The sequence below is a fragment of the Ciconia boyciana genome, chromosome 2 (genome assembly GCF_034638445.1).
Source record: "Ciconia boyciana chromosome 2, ASM3463844v1, whole genome shotgun sequence".
NCBI classification, from domain to species: Eukaryota; Metazoa; Chordata; class Aves; order Ciconiiformes; family Ciconiidae; genus Ciconia; species Ciconia boyciana.
The window spans coordinates 133,621,734-133,645,021 of NC_132935.1; the positions used below are offsets into that span (position 1 = coordinate 133,621,734).

A 23,288-nucleotide genomic window follows, 5' to 3' on the forward strand; every position below is an offset into this window, starting at 1 on the left:
CCATCCTGGGAGATATTCAAACCTGAGTAGACATGGTCCTGGGCAATCTGGTCTAACAAACCAAATTTGAGCAGGGGGGTGGACTAGATGATCTCGGAACGTTCCTTCCAGCGTCAATGATTCTGTCAAAGTTTAACTCTAGAAATTGTTTTCTTCATTTTTTTTTTTTCCCCCACAGAGAGCCCCGATTTCTGGAATCCCCTGCACCCTTTGCAGAGTTCATCTTAACCATGCTTACCCTGGGATATTTTGGATGAATAGTCAGGAACAGTCTCAGATATTAATGATTTCTTGTTAGCAGCTATATGGAAAGCTGTTATTTCATTCCAGTTATGTTACAAAGACAGCCCACCGTCTATTTAAAATGTTGAAATGGTGACTAAAGAATTTCAGAGAAATGAAAGTATCTTCTTTAAAGAAAGTTAATGTTTAAGATATGGACCAAATCATCATCTCCTTTTCAACTGGAATATATGACACGGTATAAAAACCAAACTAGCAGTATTTGGCACATTATACTTTGATTGTTCTGTGTATACAATTCCCAGCAAAGGAATGAACGTATGCATGAATGTATGCTCAAATAGTTTCAGCATGGAAAGGAAGGTAAAAATCGGTCATCCATTGGAGTCATATTCAAACTGATGAAATTCTAGATGTAAAATTGGAATAGACTGCCATAACCTTTCTTCCTTGTTTGCACTGTTTGAAATACTCAGGATAAAATAAAAGTTGTTTCACAGTTTGTTCACTTGCATCATGGAAACCTCAGGAAATCATTCTCCAGTGAGCAGAGGGACTGAAGCAAAGAAAGGGGCAGCATGAAAGAAGGAAAGCACACTGCTGAACAACTTATAAGGACTGTCCTTTACCCACTGTCCATACAGACGTTTATTTTTCAGAGCAATGACAGTAATCAAAACACATTTTTCCAGTCCTTTACATGATGTAATCAAAATCAATGAAAATCGCTGAATAGAAAGTATCCTCCATACTTCAAAAAATTTCATGTAAAATGGTTGCATTTTGCTGGTGCTAGCTGCTTGAGAGCTTAAAAGAATACTCTTAGATGTGCTCATTCTTGAAAGCCTTAAAAGTGTATAAAATCAATCTCAAATAACACTCACTCTCATTTTCAAAATAAATTTCTATGTGTACAAATCAAAGTAACAAAATAATTGTTAAATTTGATATTCATGAAGTATTTTCCATCTGTATTTTTCAGAAAAATCAGAAATATTTACTGAAATGGTTAAACATCCTCTCCTGCAAAGACAGATGCAGGATTCTATAACAGAAGACTCAGACTCTTTTGTTATAAAATAGGAATATAAAATATCCACTAAGAAAATAGAAGTCTCTTTAATCAAAGTACCATGCTTAAAAGAGCTAGCATTTAAATGTTTCACAGCGTAAACGCAGGAACTCAGTGTGTGAAGGGCTCCTAAACCCCATTTACATTCACAAGAGATGCCCAACAAATGACAAGTACAGGACTATTCCTGTTGAAAGCTCTAACAGCAATCCTTGTAATGTAGCAGTTTTGTTTTGAAGTATTTTAGACATCCATTTTTTCCTACAGAAGTCATTGGATTCTTCTTTAAACCATCAACTGAAGGCAACAAGACAATAAATCCATTAATTTACAAGAGATCTTTTTTGATTTATCCATTCTCTCTTCTTGTTGTCACTGACTGGTAAGTCATAAACAATAAAGAGCACCCACCTCATTCTCCAAAATAGCTCTGAAATTTGAAGATTTACTAAACATAGAATGATTGTCTATTTAAATCTTCACTGATGTTACCATACCACCCAAGCACCATAAATCACTAGTGACATTGGCTAACAAGGGTTTAAGAGTTGGAACATGCAGTGTAATAAATTTCCAGACAGTTAAAAATCACTATAATTTTATTCTAATGCATTATAGATTGCCTGTAATGTCATCCTGGCCGGGGTGACCCATTTCTAATTTTGAACAGCTGTTCAGCTCGGGAGTTAGTTAATGATTAAATATAAATTGCCTGATTTATTAGTCTGAATGGTTGAGCTTCCAGGTCAATGCTATATAGACAAAATCATCAGTCTTGATGCTTTTCAGAAGTTAACTGTCTCCTGTTCTAGTCAAAAAGAATTTATTCTCAGAGGAAAAGACTTGACGTTGTCAATTAATCCTTTTAAATATTTTCCCCCTTAACTTACACAATAGGATCACTAATAAAAACTCAAATCTTGGACAAAAACTTTTTAACTATGTAGAAACCTTCAAATCCAAGACTTGGAGACTACCTATGGGCAAAGGCCATTGGCTTCCACAGAGCTTCCAAAGGCTTTGGGGGTCTGCCGCGCCAGGCTAACAGTGACTGTCTCAGGCATCTTGGGGCAAACAAAAATTTTCATATGCAGATAGTAACAGTGACTTCACTGCTTTTCTACCAAAGCAAAGATTATTTACACATTTTATATTTCTCAGCATATTAATTTCAGAATTGGGTATCAAAAATGGATGTTTTAATTGCACTGGGGGTTTTTGATTAGTTCCATACTCTTACATTAATTTTTTTCTAAACTAATTTAATCTTCTTGATTGCCAGCCTCTGCTGAGAGATTTGCAGAAACAAAAGTATTCACTCTGTGATCTTAGAAAGCAAGGTCACACAGATTTTATGAAATCCAACTTAAAATATTTATTCTGACTGCCTTGGGACCTCACGTAGCAGTGTAAATATTCTTTATACTTTTTATTTCCTGTTATTTACACTTATTTGTCAAAAATGGAATGGTTAAAATTCTAGATAGTGAATTGAGACAGCACGATTTCTGTAAAGACTTTAGGAGAGACTGCACAGCAAAGCTGTGGCTGACTTGAATGGTTACTGACCGTTAAATAGGCATGTGTTAGCTTTAATGATGTTTGTCTGCAAATAAAGGTAATAACCACACTGAAATACATATAATTTTAACATAAATACATTTCATTCTTATTTAAAAATTAATAGTTTCTGCAAAAGGAAAAAAACAAAAGAAAAAAGCAAATATCTGATTGGTGCCTTCCACTTATTTACAATCTAAAGTGCAATGGGGCAGATGCAGGGTGACTCCATCCTGACCTAGAGGATTATTCAGTCTTTCTGCTCATTAACTAGAGGCTGCCCAGCCTGTCACAATGTGTTCACAGTTGGGTACAAATGTGGTGACTTAGTTATCAAGACTTCTCTCTAGCAATCGTGCCAATATCAGTTGCTCAGCAATACATGATTTTTAGGAAATACACTTGTGGTGCAGCACATTTTACTTCTCAGGATTTTATTATGGGTTTATTTGTGGTTTGTTTTTGTTTTTTTTTTTCCATTTAAATGATTTCTAATAAGGGTCATCTTCCATCTGTTCCCCCCCCCTCCCCAGCCTTTTTCCCCCCCCCCCACTATTCTCAAAAATTTAAGTTTAACCTCATGGTCAACAAAACATTTCAAATATTTCAAAACTCACACTAGCAAAGAACACTCAGGCAAAATCTTTTTACCTCAAGTCCCTTGACCAGCCTGTTGGCCAGCCCAATAGTTTTGTTTGTTCGATCCACATCATCTTGACATCGGACTTTCTGTGCAACTGCTTTCTCGAGTGAAGCTGTGAGCTTACGCAAATTGCTATCCAGAACCTATTCAGAAAAGGGATGGGTAAATACTACAGCTTAAGGTTTGTTGGGGTTTTTTGGTGGTGTTCTTTTTTTAATTTTATTTCATTTTATCTTATATAACATATTTTAATGACAATAATTGTAGACAGTACCTTTAAGTCTGAAGGATACAAACTTTAGAGGAAAGGTTTTTTTGTAGTCTGTTCTTTCTACAGCTCCTGGCGCAATGTAAGTACGCTAACTAACAGCAATTTGGAACAAAACCATCATTAGAACACCTTACCAAATATCTATTTAAATGGTGGAGATCAGGTGCTTGGAGATAATAACAGGAAGAGAAATGTTTCTGTGCCATGACAATGGCCTGTATTGCAGCAGGATCTAGAGGTCCCAGACAAAACTGCAAGTTTATTGTGCTAGATTCAGTAACAAACATCCTAGGCCATTGTAACTATGTCCTGTGCATTCCAGAGCATTTAAAATTGTGCCAGAGACAAAAAAAAATTGCAATAAAAGAATTATTATTTTTATTTGGTATATGAGCCTGGTGGTATAAGAAGATCCAGCAATTTGCTCTTGGGCAGACAAGTTGGTTTCACCATTGGCAGAAAACAAGTAGATCTGCATGCCAATCCACACCTTCAGCAAAGATCTTTAACCACACTTTCATGCACTCTGCTCGAAAGGCAGCAACATGTCCTCCCTCTGCTTTCAGGGATTTCACACTGGATGTACCTCAACTCAGTAGCAGCCACTGCCCACCCCCAGTGAGCCCCTGCAAATTCCCTCTCAGACTGCTCAGACCCTTTATTTTCTTCAGTCTCTATCACTCCTGCCATACAACTGGTAATTTGCTGAGCTGCAGCATTTTCTCCAGATTCTCTTAACTGAGCAGCTAGGATGATATGGGATTTTTAGATAAAATCATGTAAAATTTTTTCTGTTAATGCCAACTTAACTAAAACAGCTGAAAGACGCTTGGCTGAGGAGCTATCTTGTTATCATTGTTGAAGAAACAATACCCTGTCTTTCTGAAAAAGTCTAAGAAATACGGTAATAATCAGCCAAGAATAGTTAGTCAACAAAACGGGGGGGGGGGAGGGAGGGATTACAAGTTTCTTCTGGTTGTAAAAATAAAAACTCCAAACTACTGCATTTGCTCATCAAAAAGAACTAAAAAGAGGAAAACCACCCACAATGTGTTTATCTCAGTTTTCCCTTTCATCAGGAAGATAAACACTTACATTCTTTCCTATTCTTTAAAAAAAAGAAAATCCTTTCCAGCTCAGCAAACAAAGACCTAATGAAAAGAAAGGTGTTAAAAAAGTCAGATAGTTGAGTGATAAAAGCTAAGAGGTTAACTCCGTGAAAAGTACTATTTTTACAAATAATCAGGTGAGGCAAAAGTTGAATACAAGAACAGGGCTTGAAAGACCATTTTGAAAAAAGAAAAGACAAGGCAAGACAACAGAGGCTGCAGCAGGCAAGTTGCCTGAAACTGTTTTGCTTTCTCTAGAGTAACTACAGAAATAACCTCAGTGAGTTCCACTTTGGAAAAAATTTTCCCATCTCAGGTTTAATGGAAGAACCGTAACAGGAGCAAGGAGTGCATACCTTCACGAAAGCTCTGTGGGTTTGTAGAATAAGACTTAGATCTCATCTGCCAAGTTTAGTGCTTGAATTGGGGGTGTGCAATCAGGAAATGTCAAAATAATATATAAATTAAAAATAAGAAATTAATTGGCAAAGGGGGAAAGATGAAATTACAACTTAAAGCTTGATGAAGAAGGTTGGCTTGATTTCTTAGGGATAATGAGGCAGCCAATCCACTTTTTAAGGGTGATGGATCTTAAACTGAGATGCTAATGAGGACTTCTGCTCAGTAAGCGCATCTCACAGAGATGGGCTATAAGTAAAGTTCCATCGGTCTAGCATGCAAAGCATAAGAAGAATGAACACAGAAACAGTTCTCTACTCTCTCTTTTTTTTAAGAGAGACTTATTTCTAGGCATCTCAAGTTTGCCTGCATTATAACATAGACCTGACCATAGTTCAGGTATACTCATCCATCAAAGGCTCAGGTAGTAAAGATGGCAAGAACATTCTTCTGCAGTGAGACAAACAGTAAGGAATGCCCCAACATCTCTGTGGGTTTTTTTTTTTTGCTACATAATAGTCTCCTTTATCAGAGCACTTCCTACCTCATGACCTTTGAATAAGTAAGGTATCACTACAAAACACGCCATTCCCTTTTGTCATTCTTTCATAGGATGTAACATAAATAAAGTATAAGTCTAGCAACAGCAGGATTACATATTGCATTTTATACCCCAGTACTCTAAATTCTATGGGGTAATTCACATGTTTTAAAAATGCTTGTCATTGAGTTATAAGTTAGTGCAGGGAACTATGCTCTACAAATCACAGCAGAAAGCCATTGCTTTCCATAGCAAGCCTGCTGGACTGTGCCCTTGTATAATCCTTTTCAGAGTGTATTTTCACTGTATTTAAGTGCTCTCACATGTTAATAGTAATGATTGCAATGACAAATAATACAAATTGTACTATCTCCTCCAAAAGGATGATCTTGGCCCAACTTTTTAGCCTTAACACTAATAAACATATTACCTTTTCCTTCTCTTGTTTTTTTTTTGTATATAATAGTCATTGTAATATATATGTGAATGAAAAATCATCATTTTCACAAATATTTTTAGCAGATAACTGTAGTCTCTTTAAGGATGGAAATCTTATTTCATTTCACTCAAAATGCTTAAAAAATAATTTTGCTTGTGAAGAAACAATCCTTTTTTCTATTTCCTAACCTGTTCTTCTTTCCATTCACTGTAAATATATAACAATTGTTTGACTGGATGGACAAATGTACATCTTCATATATTAAAACTTTAGCATGCAAGAAAGGATCAGTAGGCATCACCATCCACAGAGTATTTTTTATCATCTTTAATACATTGTAAATGTTTAAAATGACATACTATATTAGCATTAGTACCAGTCTGTATATATTTGGCATAAAAAAAATTACTGTGACAATATTCATTACAATATTGCCCATGTTTGATAAGAATTTAATTTCTCATTTAAAGATATATTCTGGAAGCCACGAGAAGTGAAAGGAGGTTAGTCTAACTGTGCTGTCTAGGCTGAAGATGTATTATTGATTACTAACAGCTGCACCAATTATCATCACTGAAAATTGCTGGCCGCAAAAACTTCCATATGAAAAATATGTACAACTCTCCTCTCTCTCTTTGCCAACAGAAAGAAGCTGAATTATGAGTCAGGGAGCACAGAACATCCGTGAATGCAGGAGCAGAGATCACTAACTGATACCTTTCCTTCAAGTCTATTCTTTAGAAAATTGGATAGAGGAAGATGGGAAAGAGACAGGCAAATAAATGACCAGAAGAGAAAAGGCCAAGAAATGAACTGAAGGACAGGGGGCAACTGAACGTGTGGATTGATGCTTGGATAATGATAAGAAAACCTCTAATGCCACTTGAAAGGTATTTAAAAGAGACTAGATAGAAGAGTAACTGCTTCATTGCTTTTACTGACTTTGTTTAGCTCCAGAATGAAGAGGACTACTAAAGGCTAGCATTCATAAATGACATACCAAATCTCTCTCTCTTCTGTACTGCTTGATTTCATGCAGATTCAGATTAATTTTTACTTGTGAAGTACCTTCTTTGTGGGCTCTACATACTGGCCTTGTGCAAGCTTAAAAGAAATTTGACTCTTCAGAGGATGACTGACAGGACTGCACAGCACTTCTGCCACTCCTGAAGAAGAGGCGGTGGGTGAGGTGAAAACTTCCCGCAGACTAGATCCAGTCAGCAGGCAGCCCAGATAGAGATATAGAAGAATGTCCATATATTGAAAGTGACTATCTTTCAACATTAGAGGACTTCTTGTTTTTATGGACTATGGATGCATACAACTGAAAAAAGGAAGAAGAGCTTTCTACAGGCTGATGGGGTACAGAGGGTTATCAGCAGCTAAGATAAATAAAAACTAGGCACTTGTCACTGAGTAGTGCCTGCATTGTTCATTTTTTTTCCAGAAGAAATACAAGCCTGCCTTCTCTTTATACCTGTTTCACAGACTCCCTTACACAGTGAATCATGCCTTTAAAAGGCGTGACATGAGCCAGCTGGAATGGGCTGCATAGGGCAGGGGTGCACGTTACAAAATACTGCATGCAAACATTAAATGAAGTGGATGGAGAAGTTACCATAGTTGGAAAAATTGATGAAACTGATGAAACTCTGCTAGATGTAAAACTCTCTGGAAAAGTGGAAGACAACTGGTGAATATTTATACAGCACTTCATTCTAATTCTAAAAATGGATGCCAGCAAAAAGTGAATGTTTCACTCTGAATTTGCATCTTTTTATCAGCTAACCCTGGTTAACGTTACTGCTGTATATAACAGCCCTTCCCATGGGACATCACGTTGAACATCACGTCCTTTAACATGTGGACTGATACAAGTTTCCAGCTGAGGAACTCAAATGATTTTAAGTGTAAGACTGAACAGGGCAGTTCAGGTTTATTGAACAGGGGTGAAAATCTACAGACTAAGATATTCACTGTTGACCATTCTGTGCGTGTTTAGATGGAGAAAAAAGCTGAGCCCAGAAAGCTAAGCGGAGGCTCTGTGAAATGCCAGCTGTAACTATGGTTAAAACAAAACCAAGCCAAGTGGTGGATTTCATGGAATTAATGATTGTCAATTCTGTTAAAAAGCAAAAGTGCAAAGACAGGAAAGGATCCTGTTCTGTACCCACCAGCCTGCAGAGCTCATTCCACCTACTGAGCCTTACTAATGAACTCAGCCTCTCATCATCCTCTAACAGGTAGGAAACTGGGCACTAATGATCAGAGGAAATGCATCTCTCAGCCATACAATTTTCTATAGTCAAAACTTCTTGGATTAACATTTTATAAAGTGGGTCTTACATCCTCAACTTGTTATAATTCTGGAAACTTAAACTTCCTTCTCAGATTCCTAGATTGTTTGAAGCTCTGGTGCATGCTAATTTGCCTTTTTTTTTTTCCTTCTAGTTGCCAGTCCCGGGAAAGTATCAATGGCTTTTACATACACGTGTCTTCATGTTATGTACTACACTTTTATAGACACTTTGATAATTTCCAGTCTGCCACACAGCTATTAGATAAGACATAAGTTAAACATGTAATTAAAACTAGGTTACTTCAATCAGTTTCAAATCTTTTCTTTAAATAACATTTTAAATCCCCTTGATGAACAAGAAATTACATTCTTTCCTTTCTATGAGTACAACAGACACATAAATCATTGTTAGTCCAAGTGTATGTAAGCTTATGCGCAGTATACCCCATTTGGATACGGCATATGTATAGGTAAGTAGTTCATGGAAATTAGTAATTTCAGTCACCTCACATATAGAAAAAAGCATGGCAAATTATATGAGAATCCTATTGCTAGCTGGAACTTGCAACACATTTGAATGAACAACATTTTGCATTGGCCTGTGCAAAGAATTGCACTGTAACTGAAGCTTTTGAAGTGAAATATTTGGAGACTGCATAGAAGAACACTTAAAAATGGAGACTGTACAGTCTTCTTGAGAAATGACATGCAACATGTGGACTGTGGGAAGCAAACACAGAATTGCCCAACAGGAATAACAGGCCTTCAAAACAAAATTTTACCAATAATCCTCAGTAACTAAATGATGGATTAAGACAGGAATTATGGAAGTATATAAATTTTTCAAGTTTCTTCGCATATAAAAATTGAATCCCTTTTTCATATCTTCAAATTTGTGGACTGAGTCACAGCTCAGTTACAAGAAACAAACCAAAAGTGAGTCTTCCTGAGTAAGATGTGTGCAGCAGTTTTTACTATATCATTATAACACTCTCTTACCACTCACTCTCTGAAGTGTTACAAATAGATTTTAGCATACATAATATACACACTGCATAGACAAGTATTTCCTTTTTATTTTTCTACTGAAGTTCATATTCTTGATATTGAACTGAAGTTCAATATCAATAAAATATTACTGGATGAACCAAATTTCTGCTTTATTTTTGGAGCCACGAGCTGGTATAGGCTAGAAGGACCTTTGGAGGTCATCCAGTCCAACTCTCAGCTCCAAACAGGGCTAACTTCAAAGTTTTCTTTGAACTATCCACAATCAGCCCCAGGTCTTCTTCCTTAAGCTACTAATGAATAAACATTAATCAAGAAGTATTCATAGAGAGTTCAAATTTTTCATTCCAATAGGTATTATTTTGCATTTATCAACAGTGAATTTCACCAGCTACAGTGTTCTTCATTGAACAACCTCATGAGCTCTGGGGTTCATGAGCTCATTGCTATGAGTAATACCTACCGGACAATGAAAAATTACAGCTACAGCTCCTTAAAAAAGTTTATCAGGTTGATCAGCTATAGTATGAATCAGTTATAAAAATAATAGTTTTAACTGGATCCTCCCACCTTGTAAAAGGAAGCCTCGTTGAACATGCAGTATGGATTTTATAAAGAGGTTAGGAAAAATTATGAAATGACAATGTGACAACTGTTGGCCTAACACAGGAAACAGGTAACTGCAGAGGGAACTGCAACTTCATCTGCAGTGCAGAATTCTTCCTACTAGGAGCAGAGCATAGCTGAGAGAAAAACTGCTGCTAACCACCTCCAGAAAAATTCATGAGGAGATGAAAGGGGAAGTAAATAAATACAAAAAGACAGGACTAGATTCAAAGTTGGAGGCTTAGTGAACTGCAAGACCACCTAGAACAGGAAAAGGTTCTTTGAGATACTGTCAGGAAAGGAACAGAGATGCATTAGTGCTCTTCTTTGAGGAACACATTAAAACAATAAAAGATTCCATGAGTTTCAGGGGTGACTGCTATGTATTAAAAACAATAATTTAAAAAATCATTAAAAAGCTATTTTAGTCCAAAAAGTAAGTATTTGCACTTAGTAAGCATACATCAGTATAGATGTGTGAAATAAAAAAAAAGATTCTTCAGTAAAACTATCTTTTAATGTAGATACAAGCTTCATGAGGGCAAATGCACTTTGATCTGAATGGGCAACTCCAAGATCACATGGAGGCAAAATACTTGCTGTAGCAGCTGATGGGATTTTTGGGATGGGGGGCAGAGAGGACCAGAAGAGGAAGAGAGATAGTAAAAGCTGTCTTTGTTTACCCGTTAAATCTGCATCTCCTTCAGAACAAAACAGCTAGTACTACAATAGCAGGAGGAATAACAGGAAATTGCTAAAATAAAGAATGAAATTCTGAGACACCATAACTCACAGATTTCTGAGAGTTTCAGTAAAAGTGAATCTTGCCCTTTCTCTTAAATTGATCATTTAAGAGAAAACAATGAGAATAATCCCCACATTACATGTTTGTTCAGCCTTCATTTATTGCTTGATATCTTAAGTTGTGAGATTTCAGGTCTAAATATTATGAACAAAGTGAGTCTTAAGCCAAGTCAAAGCCTTCCAAACCCAATTAATACCGTGTTCCGAACCATTTAAAGCCTTCTTTGCTAAGTTAGGGTAATTAGCTTGCAGTAGAGAAACTCCTTCCACCCACCATCTCCCAAGTTACCACAAGGTGTCTTTGTCTGGTTCAAGAGCGCTTTGCATTGCAATTGCTCCATTAAATGAATGCTTAATAAACAACAAATAACTCCTCTCAAAAGTTCAATAGATACTTTGTGGTAAAGATGGTCTTTGATTCAATCATTAACTCAAAAGACATTTGTCAGTAAAAGACTGTAATCAAAGTTTCCACTTCTATGTGCATGTGTGCATGCATGTGTATATATGTTTGGAGGTCTTTCAAAAAAACAAAGGAGATTTGTTGTCATTTTTATGATATGTTTAATGACAAACATAAACAGATGAGCATGAGCTTCCAAAGCCTTTCTGGAAGTTATTCCTATATTCCAATAGGTCATTACTCATAAACACTTGGCATATATTCCTTGTAAAAATCACAGCCAGTTATTTATATCAACTGTTATTTCAGTTTACTAATCTATTGGTTATAACGTGCCTAGATGGCTTTGAGGAAATTCAGTCATTTCTGATAAACAGCTTCACGTGCTACCACCGAAACTATGCAATATTCTTCAGTAGGTTTGTGGGAAAAATAGTGATAATCCCTAATGAAGCCATATCTTGAACACTTGAACTAGGAAGTAATAAAATCAATAAAAATAAAATAAATTAACAAAATGAAATAAATAAAACTAATAAAATTAAGTGTGCTCAATATATTAGAGAAGAATGCTTATTAATCAAGCAGTACTTACAAGAAGCTTTTTCCTGATGGCTTCTAGTTTTTCTGTAGCTGCTGCTAATTCAGCATTTGCCTGGGCCAACGCACAACGTTTTGGCTCTACCTCACAATACACCCTGAAAAAGACACACAGCATAGGTACATTAGACAAGAAGTTGGTCTCACATTCATTATAAAAATTGCAAAAGACTCCTGATGAAAGCCTTTCAGATAATTCTAGCAGTCTCTCATTACATATATTTGCCTTAGAGCCATCTTTCTACACAATAGAGAGACATGCAGAGATTTCTTTCATTATCGACCTAAAGACTACAGGAGATTTGATTATAACCTGAATGCATCCTCAGTGGGTCTACTCTCCAACTAAAATTAATTTCTATGTATCAATCACTTTCATGGTTTTAGAATACAGGTAGAAATCAGACAGGCATTAAGCTTGAGTAGATTTCAATTAAAATGGATTAGTTTTTTACTATTTTATAATTAAATGATAACCTGCTATAATACTAGGATGAATGGAGGAATCCTGCTGCCAGGTGCTCAAGGGAATCACAAGTGATAAGCTCTGTCTTACACTCCAGACGGCCAGACTCAGATGGACGTTTCAAGTGAAACGTGTACATCTGGAGAATATTATTTCCCAACTGTTGCATCATAATGACAATTGAAAATTCCTGGACAGTCACATCTTTTTTACCACTTTCTACTAAAAGTAAATACATGTATACGTACTGTTAAGCATTGACTACTTCCCACTTTATCTGTCGTTGCTGTTACATTCTCCCCAGAACACTAAACTGAGCTTACCAAAATAATAAAAAACTTCAATAACACAAATTTCCCCCCATCAAGTCAAGAGAGGAACTGATATATATACATACCTCATTGAATTTTACTATATAGGAGACCCAGGCACAGAGACCAGCTGCTGCAAAGTATTTTGTACGAACATAATTTGGGTTGAAATCTGGATCTTTCAAGTAATGTTCCTTGACAACTTTCAGACAATTCTGAGGAATATGCTCCTTATCATAGTTGATTAAAGCTTGTAAGAAGTCATCAACCTGCAAGAAAAGAAGTTCCAGAGTATCAATCCTTTTCTATTTCAGAAAATGAGAAGCTAACTCCTACTTTCATCGCAAATGCAAAACTGGAATCCTGCACTAGCTTATTGTTTTGGAAACGTTATGCAAAATGTTAAGCAAAAATATTATTTCCCCCAAATGCCTGAAGGATTCAACCTCACAAACACATTTTGTGACCTTATGATTCACTTGAGGAGTTTGGCAGAGATAAAATAAATATAATGAAATGCTCTCCCTTTGACCTTTCTTCTATTTTTGCAATTAACAAATCCCAGTGGTGCTCAGGCTGGCTTGAGTTTGTCACCAAGGGTACACGGAAGAGAACAATGCAGGGTCGTATCTTATTCCCATAAATTCAAACTGTAAGAAAACGATGTTGTGATTTAGTTTCTCTTTCTCTGGCTCTCATCTCAGATACTATATGATGTCCCATTGATCATTACCTTTCCCATAAAGACTTTTGTGGCTTTCCAGCTTTGGTCTTTGGGCACTTTCCCTTTATATGCCAGTAAAGCCATTACTGCAGCAATAACGTTGGTTACAGCCACTGGTGGGTTGATGAAGGCTTTCAGTTCTGTTAGATTAACCCGAAAAAAGAAGATCAGAGGAACAGGTACAGAATTGTGCAACAACAGTGGATTTGTTTCACAGAAGCTTTCTCATTACCAGTATACAACTCTCAGCTCTTTGAAGACTATTACTAATTATTTTATGCAGTGAAAATATTCGTGATAACAGCAATTCCCTTGCTCTGCAATCCTAAGTGCAACTTGGCCAAGTAGAGTGATGGGAAGTGTAATGCCAGGTCAGGTACAGCAGTTGCCATCCTGTTGCTTTGGAGCATGCTGCCCAGAGAAGATGGAAATTTGATTGTGCTTGGCAGCTTGGCCCTGGAATGACCATTTAATAGTCTTGAACTATTTGAACAATCAACAGATTTTTTTTGCAGGTATCAAACTATATGTTTACCTTATTAAGCACATCTAAGGCTGCTGTAGCAGCAACAAGAGCAGGTTTAGCTTTCAGCAGGTCATCCTCACATTCTTTCCGTCTCAGATACACTTCTCCTTAGATTGCTGCTACCTATTAAAACAATGAATCTTAAGATTTATATTGAATACTAAGGCTGTAAATCAAATCTAAGAGCTGCTTAAGCGCTCACACTTGCAGTGTAACATCTGTATAAAAATAGATTTTAAAATGCCTTATTTTATGTTATGCATAAAAAAGGCCTCTACAACTCTGACACTCAAGCAGGTTTGTGCCCAGCTCTAGACTCCATCTGTTCTGCGTGGTGAGAATTAACATCTCCTGTTTATACAACCATACCACAGAAGAGTCAGCCTCACCTCTGTGCCTGGGAAGATCATGGAACAGATCCTCCTAAAAGCTATGCTATGGCACATGGACGACAGGGAGGTTAATTGAGACAGCCAGCATGGCTTCACCAAGGGCAAGGCTTGCCTGACCAACCTAATGGCCTTCTATGATGAAGTGACTATAGCAGTGGACAAGGGAAGAGCTACGCATGTCATCTATCTGGACTTCTGTAAGGCCTTTGACACAACATCCTTCTCTCTAAATTGGAGAGATATGGATTTGATAGGTGGCCTGTTCGGTGGATGAGGAATTGGTTGGATGGTCACATCCAGAGAGTAGTGGTCAACAGCCTCAATGTCTGGATAGAGATCAGTGATGACTGGTATCCCTGGGGGTCCGTACTGGGACCAGTACTGTTTAATATCTCCATCGATGCCATAGTGGGATTGAGTGCACCCTCAGCAAGTTTGCAGATGACACCAAGCTGAGTGGTGCGGTGGACGTGCCTGAGGGACAGGATGCCATCCAGAGGGACCTGGACAAGGTTGAAAAGTGGGCCCATGTGAACCTGATGAGGTTCAACAAGGCCAAGTGCAAGGTCCTGCACCTGGGTCAGGGCAACCCCAGTATCAATACAGGCTGGGGGATGAAGGGGTTGAGAGCAGCCCTGCGAAGAAAGACTTGGGGGTAGTGGTGGATAAAAAACTGGACATGAGCTGGCAATGTGCACTCCCAGCCCAGAAAGCCAACCGTATTCTGGGCTGCATAAAAAGAAGCATGACCAGCAGGTTGAGAAAGGTGATTCTGTCCCTCTACTCTGCTCTGGTGAGATCCCACCTGGAGTACTGCGTCCAGCTCTGGAGCCCTCAGCACAGGAAAGACCTGTTGGAGCCAGTCCAGAGGAGGGCCACAGAAATGATCAGAGGGATGGAACACCTCTCCTGTGAAGAAAGGCTGGGAAAGTTGAGGTTGTTCAGACCAGTGAAGAGAAGGCTCTGGGGAGAGCCTTCTTATTGCAGCCTTTAAACCCAAAAGGGGGCTTAATAAGAAAGATGGGGACAGACTTTTTAGTAGGCCCTGTTGCGAATGGACAAGCGGTAACAGTTTTAAACTAAAAGAGGGTAGCTTCAGAGTAGATATAAGGAAGAAATTTTTTATGATAAGGGTGGTGAAACACTGGAACAGGTTGCCCAGAGAGGTGGTAGATGCCCTATCCCTGGAAACATTCAAGGTCAGGTTGGACGGGGCTCTGAGCAGCCTGATCTAGTTGAAGAAGTCCCTGCTCATTGCAGGGGGGTTGGACTAGATGACCTTTAAAGGTCTCTTCCAACCCAAACCATTCTACGGTTCTATGATTCTAAGAGACAGCTGAGTTTTGCAGTGTCAGGAGTTCCATAAGGCAGCCAAAGCTCGCTTCAGTAAAGCTCCTATATGCTCTGTGTTAGCTAGCACATGCAGCTGCTCAGGATTGAAACCTTGTATGTAGTGAGGATAATGTGATAAAGAGCCAGGCACAGAGGAATGTGCTGGCAAACCAGCTATCTACAATCATTAGTATTTAACAGGCTTCTCAGTGACTTATGACCTCATATTGTATCTGCTATTTCTACTAAAGCAGTAGTTTAACCTCAGGGTAGCTAGATCACATTTATTCTCATTGCTCCAGAGAGAAAATTTGGTATACAAAGTTCCTTTCTTCCCTGCTGCTCTGAATCATGAAGCATCCCCGCATGCTGCTCTGCCCTTTTAAGGACAATAGTGTGAGATAGGAGGTGGAAACCTGCTGACTATCTGCTTTGTGGAGAAAAAACACTGAGACTAAGAGAGATGAATAGGAAACAGAATAGCTTTGGATTGGCATACCATTTCTGTTTATACTTATGGACAAATGTCTGTACCATCACAAAGAATCTTTATCTGGGTTATTATAACAACTGAATATTCTCCATCATCCTCCGCTGCTCAGTTTTGCAAACTGAAAAGAAACAGGTACTGATGCTTTATCTGCTAAAAATGGTTTATACTTGAAATATTCACTTTTCAAATTCTCTTCTTCACAGGCTGCTCTGATTCTGGCCTTGACAACTTTGCCTTATTCTTATTATCATGTTAAATACACGTGCAGTTAACCTGATGAAAAAAAATATTTTACCTTTGGCTTACTAAAGAATTGCGTGGCTTAGTTCCACACAATTGTGGTGGTGCTCACCAGGTTGACGGTGAAAAGAATATGGGTGTCTCAAAGACCAGTTCAGCATTTATAAGACTAAACCTCTCCGGTTAATTAACTAACTGTTGCTTAGCACAGCCTCCTCTCCTTCAGGGCAATGAAGGACAACACACTACCACCACAATGCTGTGAGAGGACTATGCAACAGCTTTATACAATTTTTGTTCATTTCTGTGAGACTATAAAAAAACACATACATTTTTCAAATGGGTATTGGATTAACAGATTTTGTGTGATGCCCAATTTCCTTCTTGCATAGGACACTACAACACAAAATATTGCAAGTAATGCTTTCTTTGCCATCTTGATATCTAAAGACATAAAAGAGAAGTACAGCTGTAAGAAGGGTAATATATATTTATGTATACATATTTTTTTCTTCTAGATAAGCTTTTAACATCTCTTGCTGAAAAATTGCTAGTATGAAGGCTGTCCTTCTCGTAGATGTACCTATCTACCAGGCTATGATCAAGCATGTCTGTATGGATATGAAATACCACCTATCTGTATGGATGCTTTTGAAAAAAGGAGCCTGTAAGCTTGTGAAGACACATCAGATAGTGAATGCTCTTGGTTGCCAACAGAAACCTGGAGATCACTGTGAGATACACAAAAAATTTAGAAGGACTCCTGTGCTTAGGACTCTATATAATACTGTAGGATGCAAAGGTGAGAGATTTAGTAATGCAGGACAGGAGACCAGGTAAGGTATCTGTACAAAAAAGCTGGGGAATATTAGGGCAGTCTGTTACTTCTGAGGAGTTATTGAACACAGGGGAGAACTCAATAGCTTATGCTATTTCAGTAGATAAGCTGCAAGCATTTCATGATCTATGTTCAAATGCAGAAGCTGGACCTAAACAAGAGATGTATGGTGGAGAGAAAGTGAAGATTTTTCACTAAGATTTTGAGAGCCATGAGCTTTTACTCCCCTTACTCCCCCATTCTTCCCCTTTAAAGGGCTACCTTTTAGAAAATCAGAGAAAATACCAGGGAGCCAATGGTCAGTTGTAGTGATGCACTGGCAGTTTCCCTAGCCAGTAAAACATTCACTGCATTTTGGGGTATAGATAAATATATCAGATTTGTCAAACCAGCCTCCATCTTTTGGTAAATTTGCCTTTTTCTTTTAATTCCTCAGTTCCAAGTCTGAAACCACAGGCCTCAACAAGGGAGAGAACAGGAGAAAAGGAAATATCCTGTATGAAAACACTGTACTTACTTAATTTCAGGTTTGGAAATTAAACAGATACCAATCCAAGCAGATTTGTCAAAACACTTATTTTGGCTTAACAGTGGCTTAGATCAGTGACTTTACATCAGCTAGCATCAGTTTTTAGTGAAATCTGAGTGCCTCCACAACTTTCTGCAATAATTTAATTATCTGTTTAAAAGCCGATTATGATTTCATTGGTGCAAATGTTTCTGGTAGAGTAACCCTGGAGGGTGTTCTGTATCATCTGCAATTGCGTATTTGGAACATTATCATACACATTTTTAAGGATACAGTGCCTGGGGCTGAAGTTAGTTATATTTGATTCGTCTTTATCCTTGCACCTCCTGCTCATCTCACAGGCTCATTTCCTGTCAGGTCTTGCTTAAACAAAGTCTAATTACAAAGAAAGAGGGTATTACAATGATCAAGATGTTAATACTTGGATCAAGCACTATGCATTGGCAGTAACGAGCCTCTGTAAGAATTTAATATCCTTACAAAACGTGTTTCTACAATTGTTGGGGGCACTTTCCATGTATACATTCATTACATGGGACACACACAGACACTGTCCGTGGAAATAACAAAGATATTACATTAAAAACGACAAGTTACTAATAAAGTTAAATATTCCCCCCATCTCTTGTGATGTAGCTTCTAGGATTAAATTCCCAATGTTTATTGGTTTGTATCTTAGCAACAATATATTTTTAAAATTAAATACTGCATGTACAGTTGCAGTTTTGGTTTGGTTTATATTTTCTCTAACATGGTTTTAGACCCATGTTACTGAAATTAACTTAAAGCAAAAAGCTTAGAACAGCCAAATACTCCTTCTGTTAATGTTTTTAAGGATGTAACCAGGTGACCAAGTATTACATTTACAGTACACAGTGCTTCTAACACGACATGGTATTTTCCATTAAAACAAACAGCTAATTTAAGTCACACAAGTTGCATTATAGTTATGTCTCTCTTTTTTCTTATGCTTAGTTATTCTCTGCTTGCTGATGCCCAAAGAAAATATGGGACAAGATAATTTTTTTTGAGGGAGGAAAAATTAAACAGAGCAGGTTGCAGATAAGCCTTAGGACAGTATTTCTCAAATCTGCTTCTCCCCACAAAGAGATGAAGGAGCTTTTCATCCCTGTCTCCAGAAGTTTAGTCCCCTTTACATCAATGACTTCTACAGTAGAAAGCTCTTCAATGATGGGTAAATTGTTAGAAAAGCTGGAAGCAGTGTGCCCTTAGCAATCAGACCATGAGTAGAGTGGCTCAAATATACCATGTAAATAAAGAATGCACTTCAGCTGAGGGAGGTAAATCAAAAAAGCTCGTTGGTCTAGATCCATCTTTGCTCTTAATCCTCACCTAGCATCACTATCACCCATACACTTACACACCATGCTCTGCATGTTTTCTTCCTTTGAAGGGGTAGGTCCCATTTTAAAAGGCAATGGCATATGCATCTTCATCTGTAAACCACTCTGGCTGGCATCATTCAGAGCACACAAACGGCCAGTAAAATGACAGCAGTGTTACTGCCCACTATTTTAAAACCTTAGCAGTGTCATGTTCATAGTCAGACCTTTGTTGATTACTATACAGATATGTAGCTCTGCCACATTTATGGGGCATCCAGACTGACCCCACTTTTCCTGATGAGTCTGATCTAAAGTGACTTCCACTCTTCACCTTTTCTTAAGTAATGCTTCACTCTAAGGCAATACCTCCAAGGTATTTACTGGCTTAATGTTGTAAACCTCAGAAAACCCTTATAAACTCCAGTTTGAAATCTATAGAACAGGAAAGCCAAAATAATTTTTTAAAGGGTGACAAATTTTAATCAATTATGAAGAGTATTTGCAAATTACTTAGCTGGAAGATGTATTCTCATTTGCTGATTTTTTTTTTTTTTTTGTAACAAAAATTATAGAAGATTAATATTTAGAAACCATCATTAGCCTTATGAAATAGTTTTAGATTAATGTAGCACAAAATGACACTTTCATTTCCAATGAAAACATTTCAGAAGTGCAATAAAGCAATGAACAGGGGAGTATGGTAATCATTAGTGTCATGCGCTGAACTTCATCCCTGAAACAAAGTGGCCCAAAGATGTGATTATCCCACGATAATCACTCTGTGTGTTTCACCTAGTTGCTTAATGAAGTAATTAGAATTGTGTTAAGGGTGTATTTTGATCATCCAAATCCATCAGAAGCATATGGAACCAATACAGGAAAAGCACCACTGAAAAGTGTTTGGTAGGATGTTGAGCTGTTGGATCCAATTTGTGCAAGTTTAATTAATTGCACTATTTGGACTTTAAAACGTTATAGCAATTTTTAAGTCCTATATAAGATATGGATCAGCAAAAGGCTGAAGTCCATAATTAGCATAATCCAGAGAAATATAAAGGTCCTGATCCAGTCTCCATTTATGTCAGTGTCAAAAATCACTTTTCTCTCAATAAAATTAGGATGAGACACAGGCCAGTAGAAAAGTATTAAATATCACCTAATAATAATAAGTCTTTAAGAAACAAAAAAGAAGAGAATGAAAGACCATTTCGATTGCTCAGACAGTATAGTCTTCCCTGTTGATCAGTATCTGAAAACCGTTTACAAAGTTCTTGGCAACTTGAAGTTTCCATAGCTCAAAATCAGGCATTAACAACTATTATGAGTCAATTAAAAATTTCTCTCTGCAGTATTGATAAATGACACAGTGTACATCAGATTTCATAGCAAAATACCAGAGCTGAATGAGCATTTCAGACTTTAAAGGCAGAGGAACTTCAGTTTACAGCATTCCATACTGCTGGTGTTTTATTTCAAAACCCATGCTTGTAACAGTAGATGAAAATTTTAGAGTCCAGATGAAATTATGCATTTCTATTCCTTCTGTGATGAGGACTAATGCATGTAAACTCCTATGTTTCCACATGGATGTTGATAACTAATGTTAATAGGCTGAACTGAGAGCAAAAAGAAGAAGATTCAACACTGACGACATATATTATTAGGAACGCTATCATAATCTTAAAATTCAAGGTTTGCACCTTTAATATTGCGAGATACTGGAATGAACTTCTGTATCAATTGAGTTGTTCAATTTACCTAGAGCCTCAAAGCCTTTAGAAATCTGAAGTGCTCAGAGATGACTCTCTGACCTTTACTGTATTACAAATAGGTCTGATTCTCAAGATCCACATCCATTAAATGCTTGAACGAGCTCAGTATTTATTGTTCTTTCATCTCATTAAAACAGCTAAAAGGTTGGGAAAAGGCATAATGTAAAGAAAGGTCAAGTGGTAATCATGGTGTGAAATGCTGTTATACATGTGTAAGTATGATAATTCTTTAGACTTTATGCTCCCTGGAGAGGAAGTTGTTCAAAACTGTTCACCTAAAAAGGTTTATTTTGTGCTAAATATAGCTCAACAGCACTAAATGGGGGAATTAGACTGACCTTTTGCTCCTCTGCATCTGCAATGGCCTTTTCTTGGCTCACTTTCTCAGTCTGAAACCCTATCTTAGCAATCAAAGCTTCAGCATCTTGATTTCTCAGTTGCAGTTCTGCCTCTTGAGAAGCAAGTTTGGATTTTAGATCTTCTACCTACAGGGCAAAAGGTAATGCGTTATTCAGGAGAAGGGTCATTATGTATGGTTCTGGAAAGATTACACCACATGAGCCCAAAAAGCTGAACTGAAAACAACATTCATGTTTCGTGGGTCTCAGTACTAGAAGTGTTATCTTTTCCTTTTTTATTTTGTTTCCATTTGACAGCTCCTCATTTGTGGTTCACAGAATTTTGTTGACATAGAGAATTTAATAAGAACAGCCTAACTGCTCCCACCAGGGACCCTGCAGCTCCCCCGAAATGCTCAGATGTCTGTCCAGCTGCTGAGGTTGTGTTTGTAACCAGGTGTCTCAGCAGTGCAACAAGGCCCAGCTGCAGCACCTAGCAAAGATGCAAAGGTAAAAGCAAAAGGACATTATGGAAAGTGCTTAGTAATCACTCTGAGCAGATAATTCCAGCAGAGGTTTGCCAAAAGGTTAAGACAGACTCAGAGACTGATGAACAAAGACTACCTGTTAGTTTGCTGAAATAGCAATTTATTGCCTGCCAGGCAAGAAACCCGTACCAAAATATCCAGCGACAATATCTTTCCACATATAAAGGAATTGTTTCAAATATCTGGTTTTTTATTTTTTTCCCCTATCCCTCCAAGCATTTTATCTGGCACCTGTTCATGATAAAAGGCTGTATTTTAACCAGAGGGGACTTTTGTTAACTTGATCTGGGTAGGGGTGATAAGACAAAGAGGAAGACAAATATTAGAGGGCTTAAACTTTCATCACATGGAAGGTCTTGAGGTCTCTTCTTCTTTGGTGGGCTCCTGAAATCTTACAAAACCTACAAAATCTACCTTCTCAAAATTTGACCATTTTGAAATGAGAAGACAAAGCTGTAATACTGAGTTGTAACAGATGACTGTAAAGATCCCAAATCTCTCCACTCACTTAATTTTTCAATTTATTTGAGCTGACTTTATGTCTTTTTCTTTCTGAAAAAACTAAACGGTGCTGCATTTGATATTCTTGTGTAGAGCTCCAGAATGCAGGATAAAAATGGCTCAGTGTCCAAGTACCTGGCTAGATAGGAGCTGTGGCTCTGTCTGCTAGCACAGCATGCAGCACTTGAAATTGTTAAATTACCTTTTGGTCATTGTCAAATTAGAACTCAGGGAAAAAAGAGCATTTTAATCATTTACTAGCATGGGATGCCTTATTAAAAATAGACTTTAAAAAAGCAGTCACCCTTTTCTGTTGACCATTTATTTTTGCAGGTCTTCAGCTTGAAAAGTGGGAATAAGCCATTCAGCTCCCATTATTGTCATGCCGTAGCACAAAGATGCAACATTATGCAAAAACTGGAGCTGAGCATTTCATCTGCAGTTTTTATATAAAACACACAGACTTTTTATTTTTAATAAAGAAATTGCCGGATTATGGCTTCCCTTCAAGCATCTGCAATAGGGATTATGGAACACGTGGCGGGGGGCAGAGGGAAAGGCTTCAAAGCAATTTCCCCTCCCTTCTGCCTTTGTGGACTGACTAGCCACAAATGAACTGTAGGCAGAAGCACTGACTGGGGGCTAAGTGGCACTACCCCCACAAGGAGGTGATGACAGCTGAGGCAAAGGCTCCATACTTGTTCCTCCTGCTTTCATTACCTCTCAGCTGGTCACTGGGCATGCACAAAATCCCCACATACAAACTGCATCTTCTCTCTCTCCATGGTCTGGCTTTTACTGTGCCATTGACTTCCCCTCCTTCCCTCCCACTCTTTTACTGTGGCCCCACTATGGTCCGCTTCCCTCCAGACTTTGTCCTTGCTCACATGGATGGACCCCTCTTTCCAAAGACAGCTAAAGAGCTCAAAGAGCTT

General features: G+C 37.8%; 1 protein-coding gene across 1 annotated transcript in view; it reads right to left on the reverse strand.

The window, feature by feature from the left end:
- DNAH11 (dynein axonemal heavy chain 11) overlaps positions 1-23,288 on the reverse strand; it is a 161,912-nt gene that overhangs the window by 41,192 nt on the left and 97,432 nt on the right. The window contains 6 exon segments of the mRNA XM_072851616.1: positions 3,527-3,661; positions 11,993-12,103; positions 12,870-13,043; positions 13,508-13,655; positions 14,038-14,147; positions 21,305-21,451. Of these exon segments, the coding sequence (XP_072707717.1) occupies positions 3,527-3,661; positions 11,993-12,103; positions 12,870-13,043; positions 13,508-13,655; positions 14,038-14,147; positions 21,305-21,451 (825 nt within the window).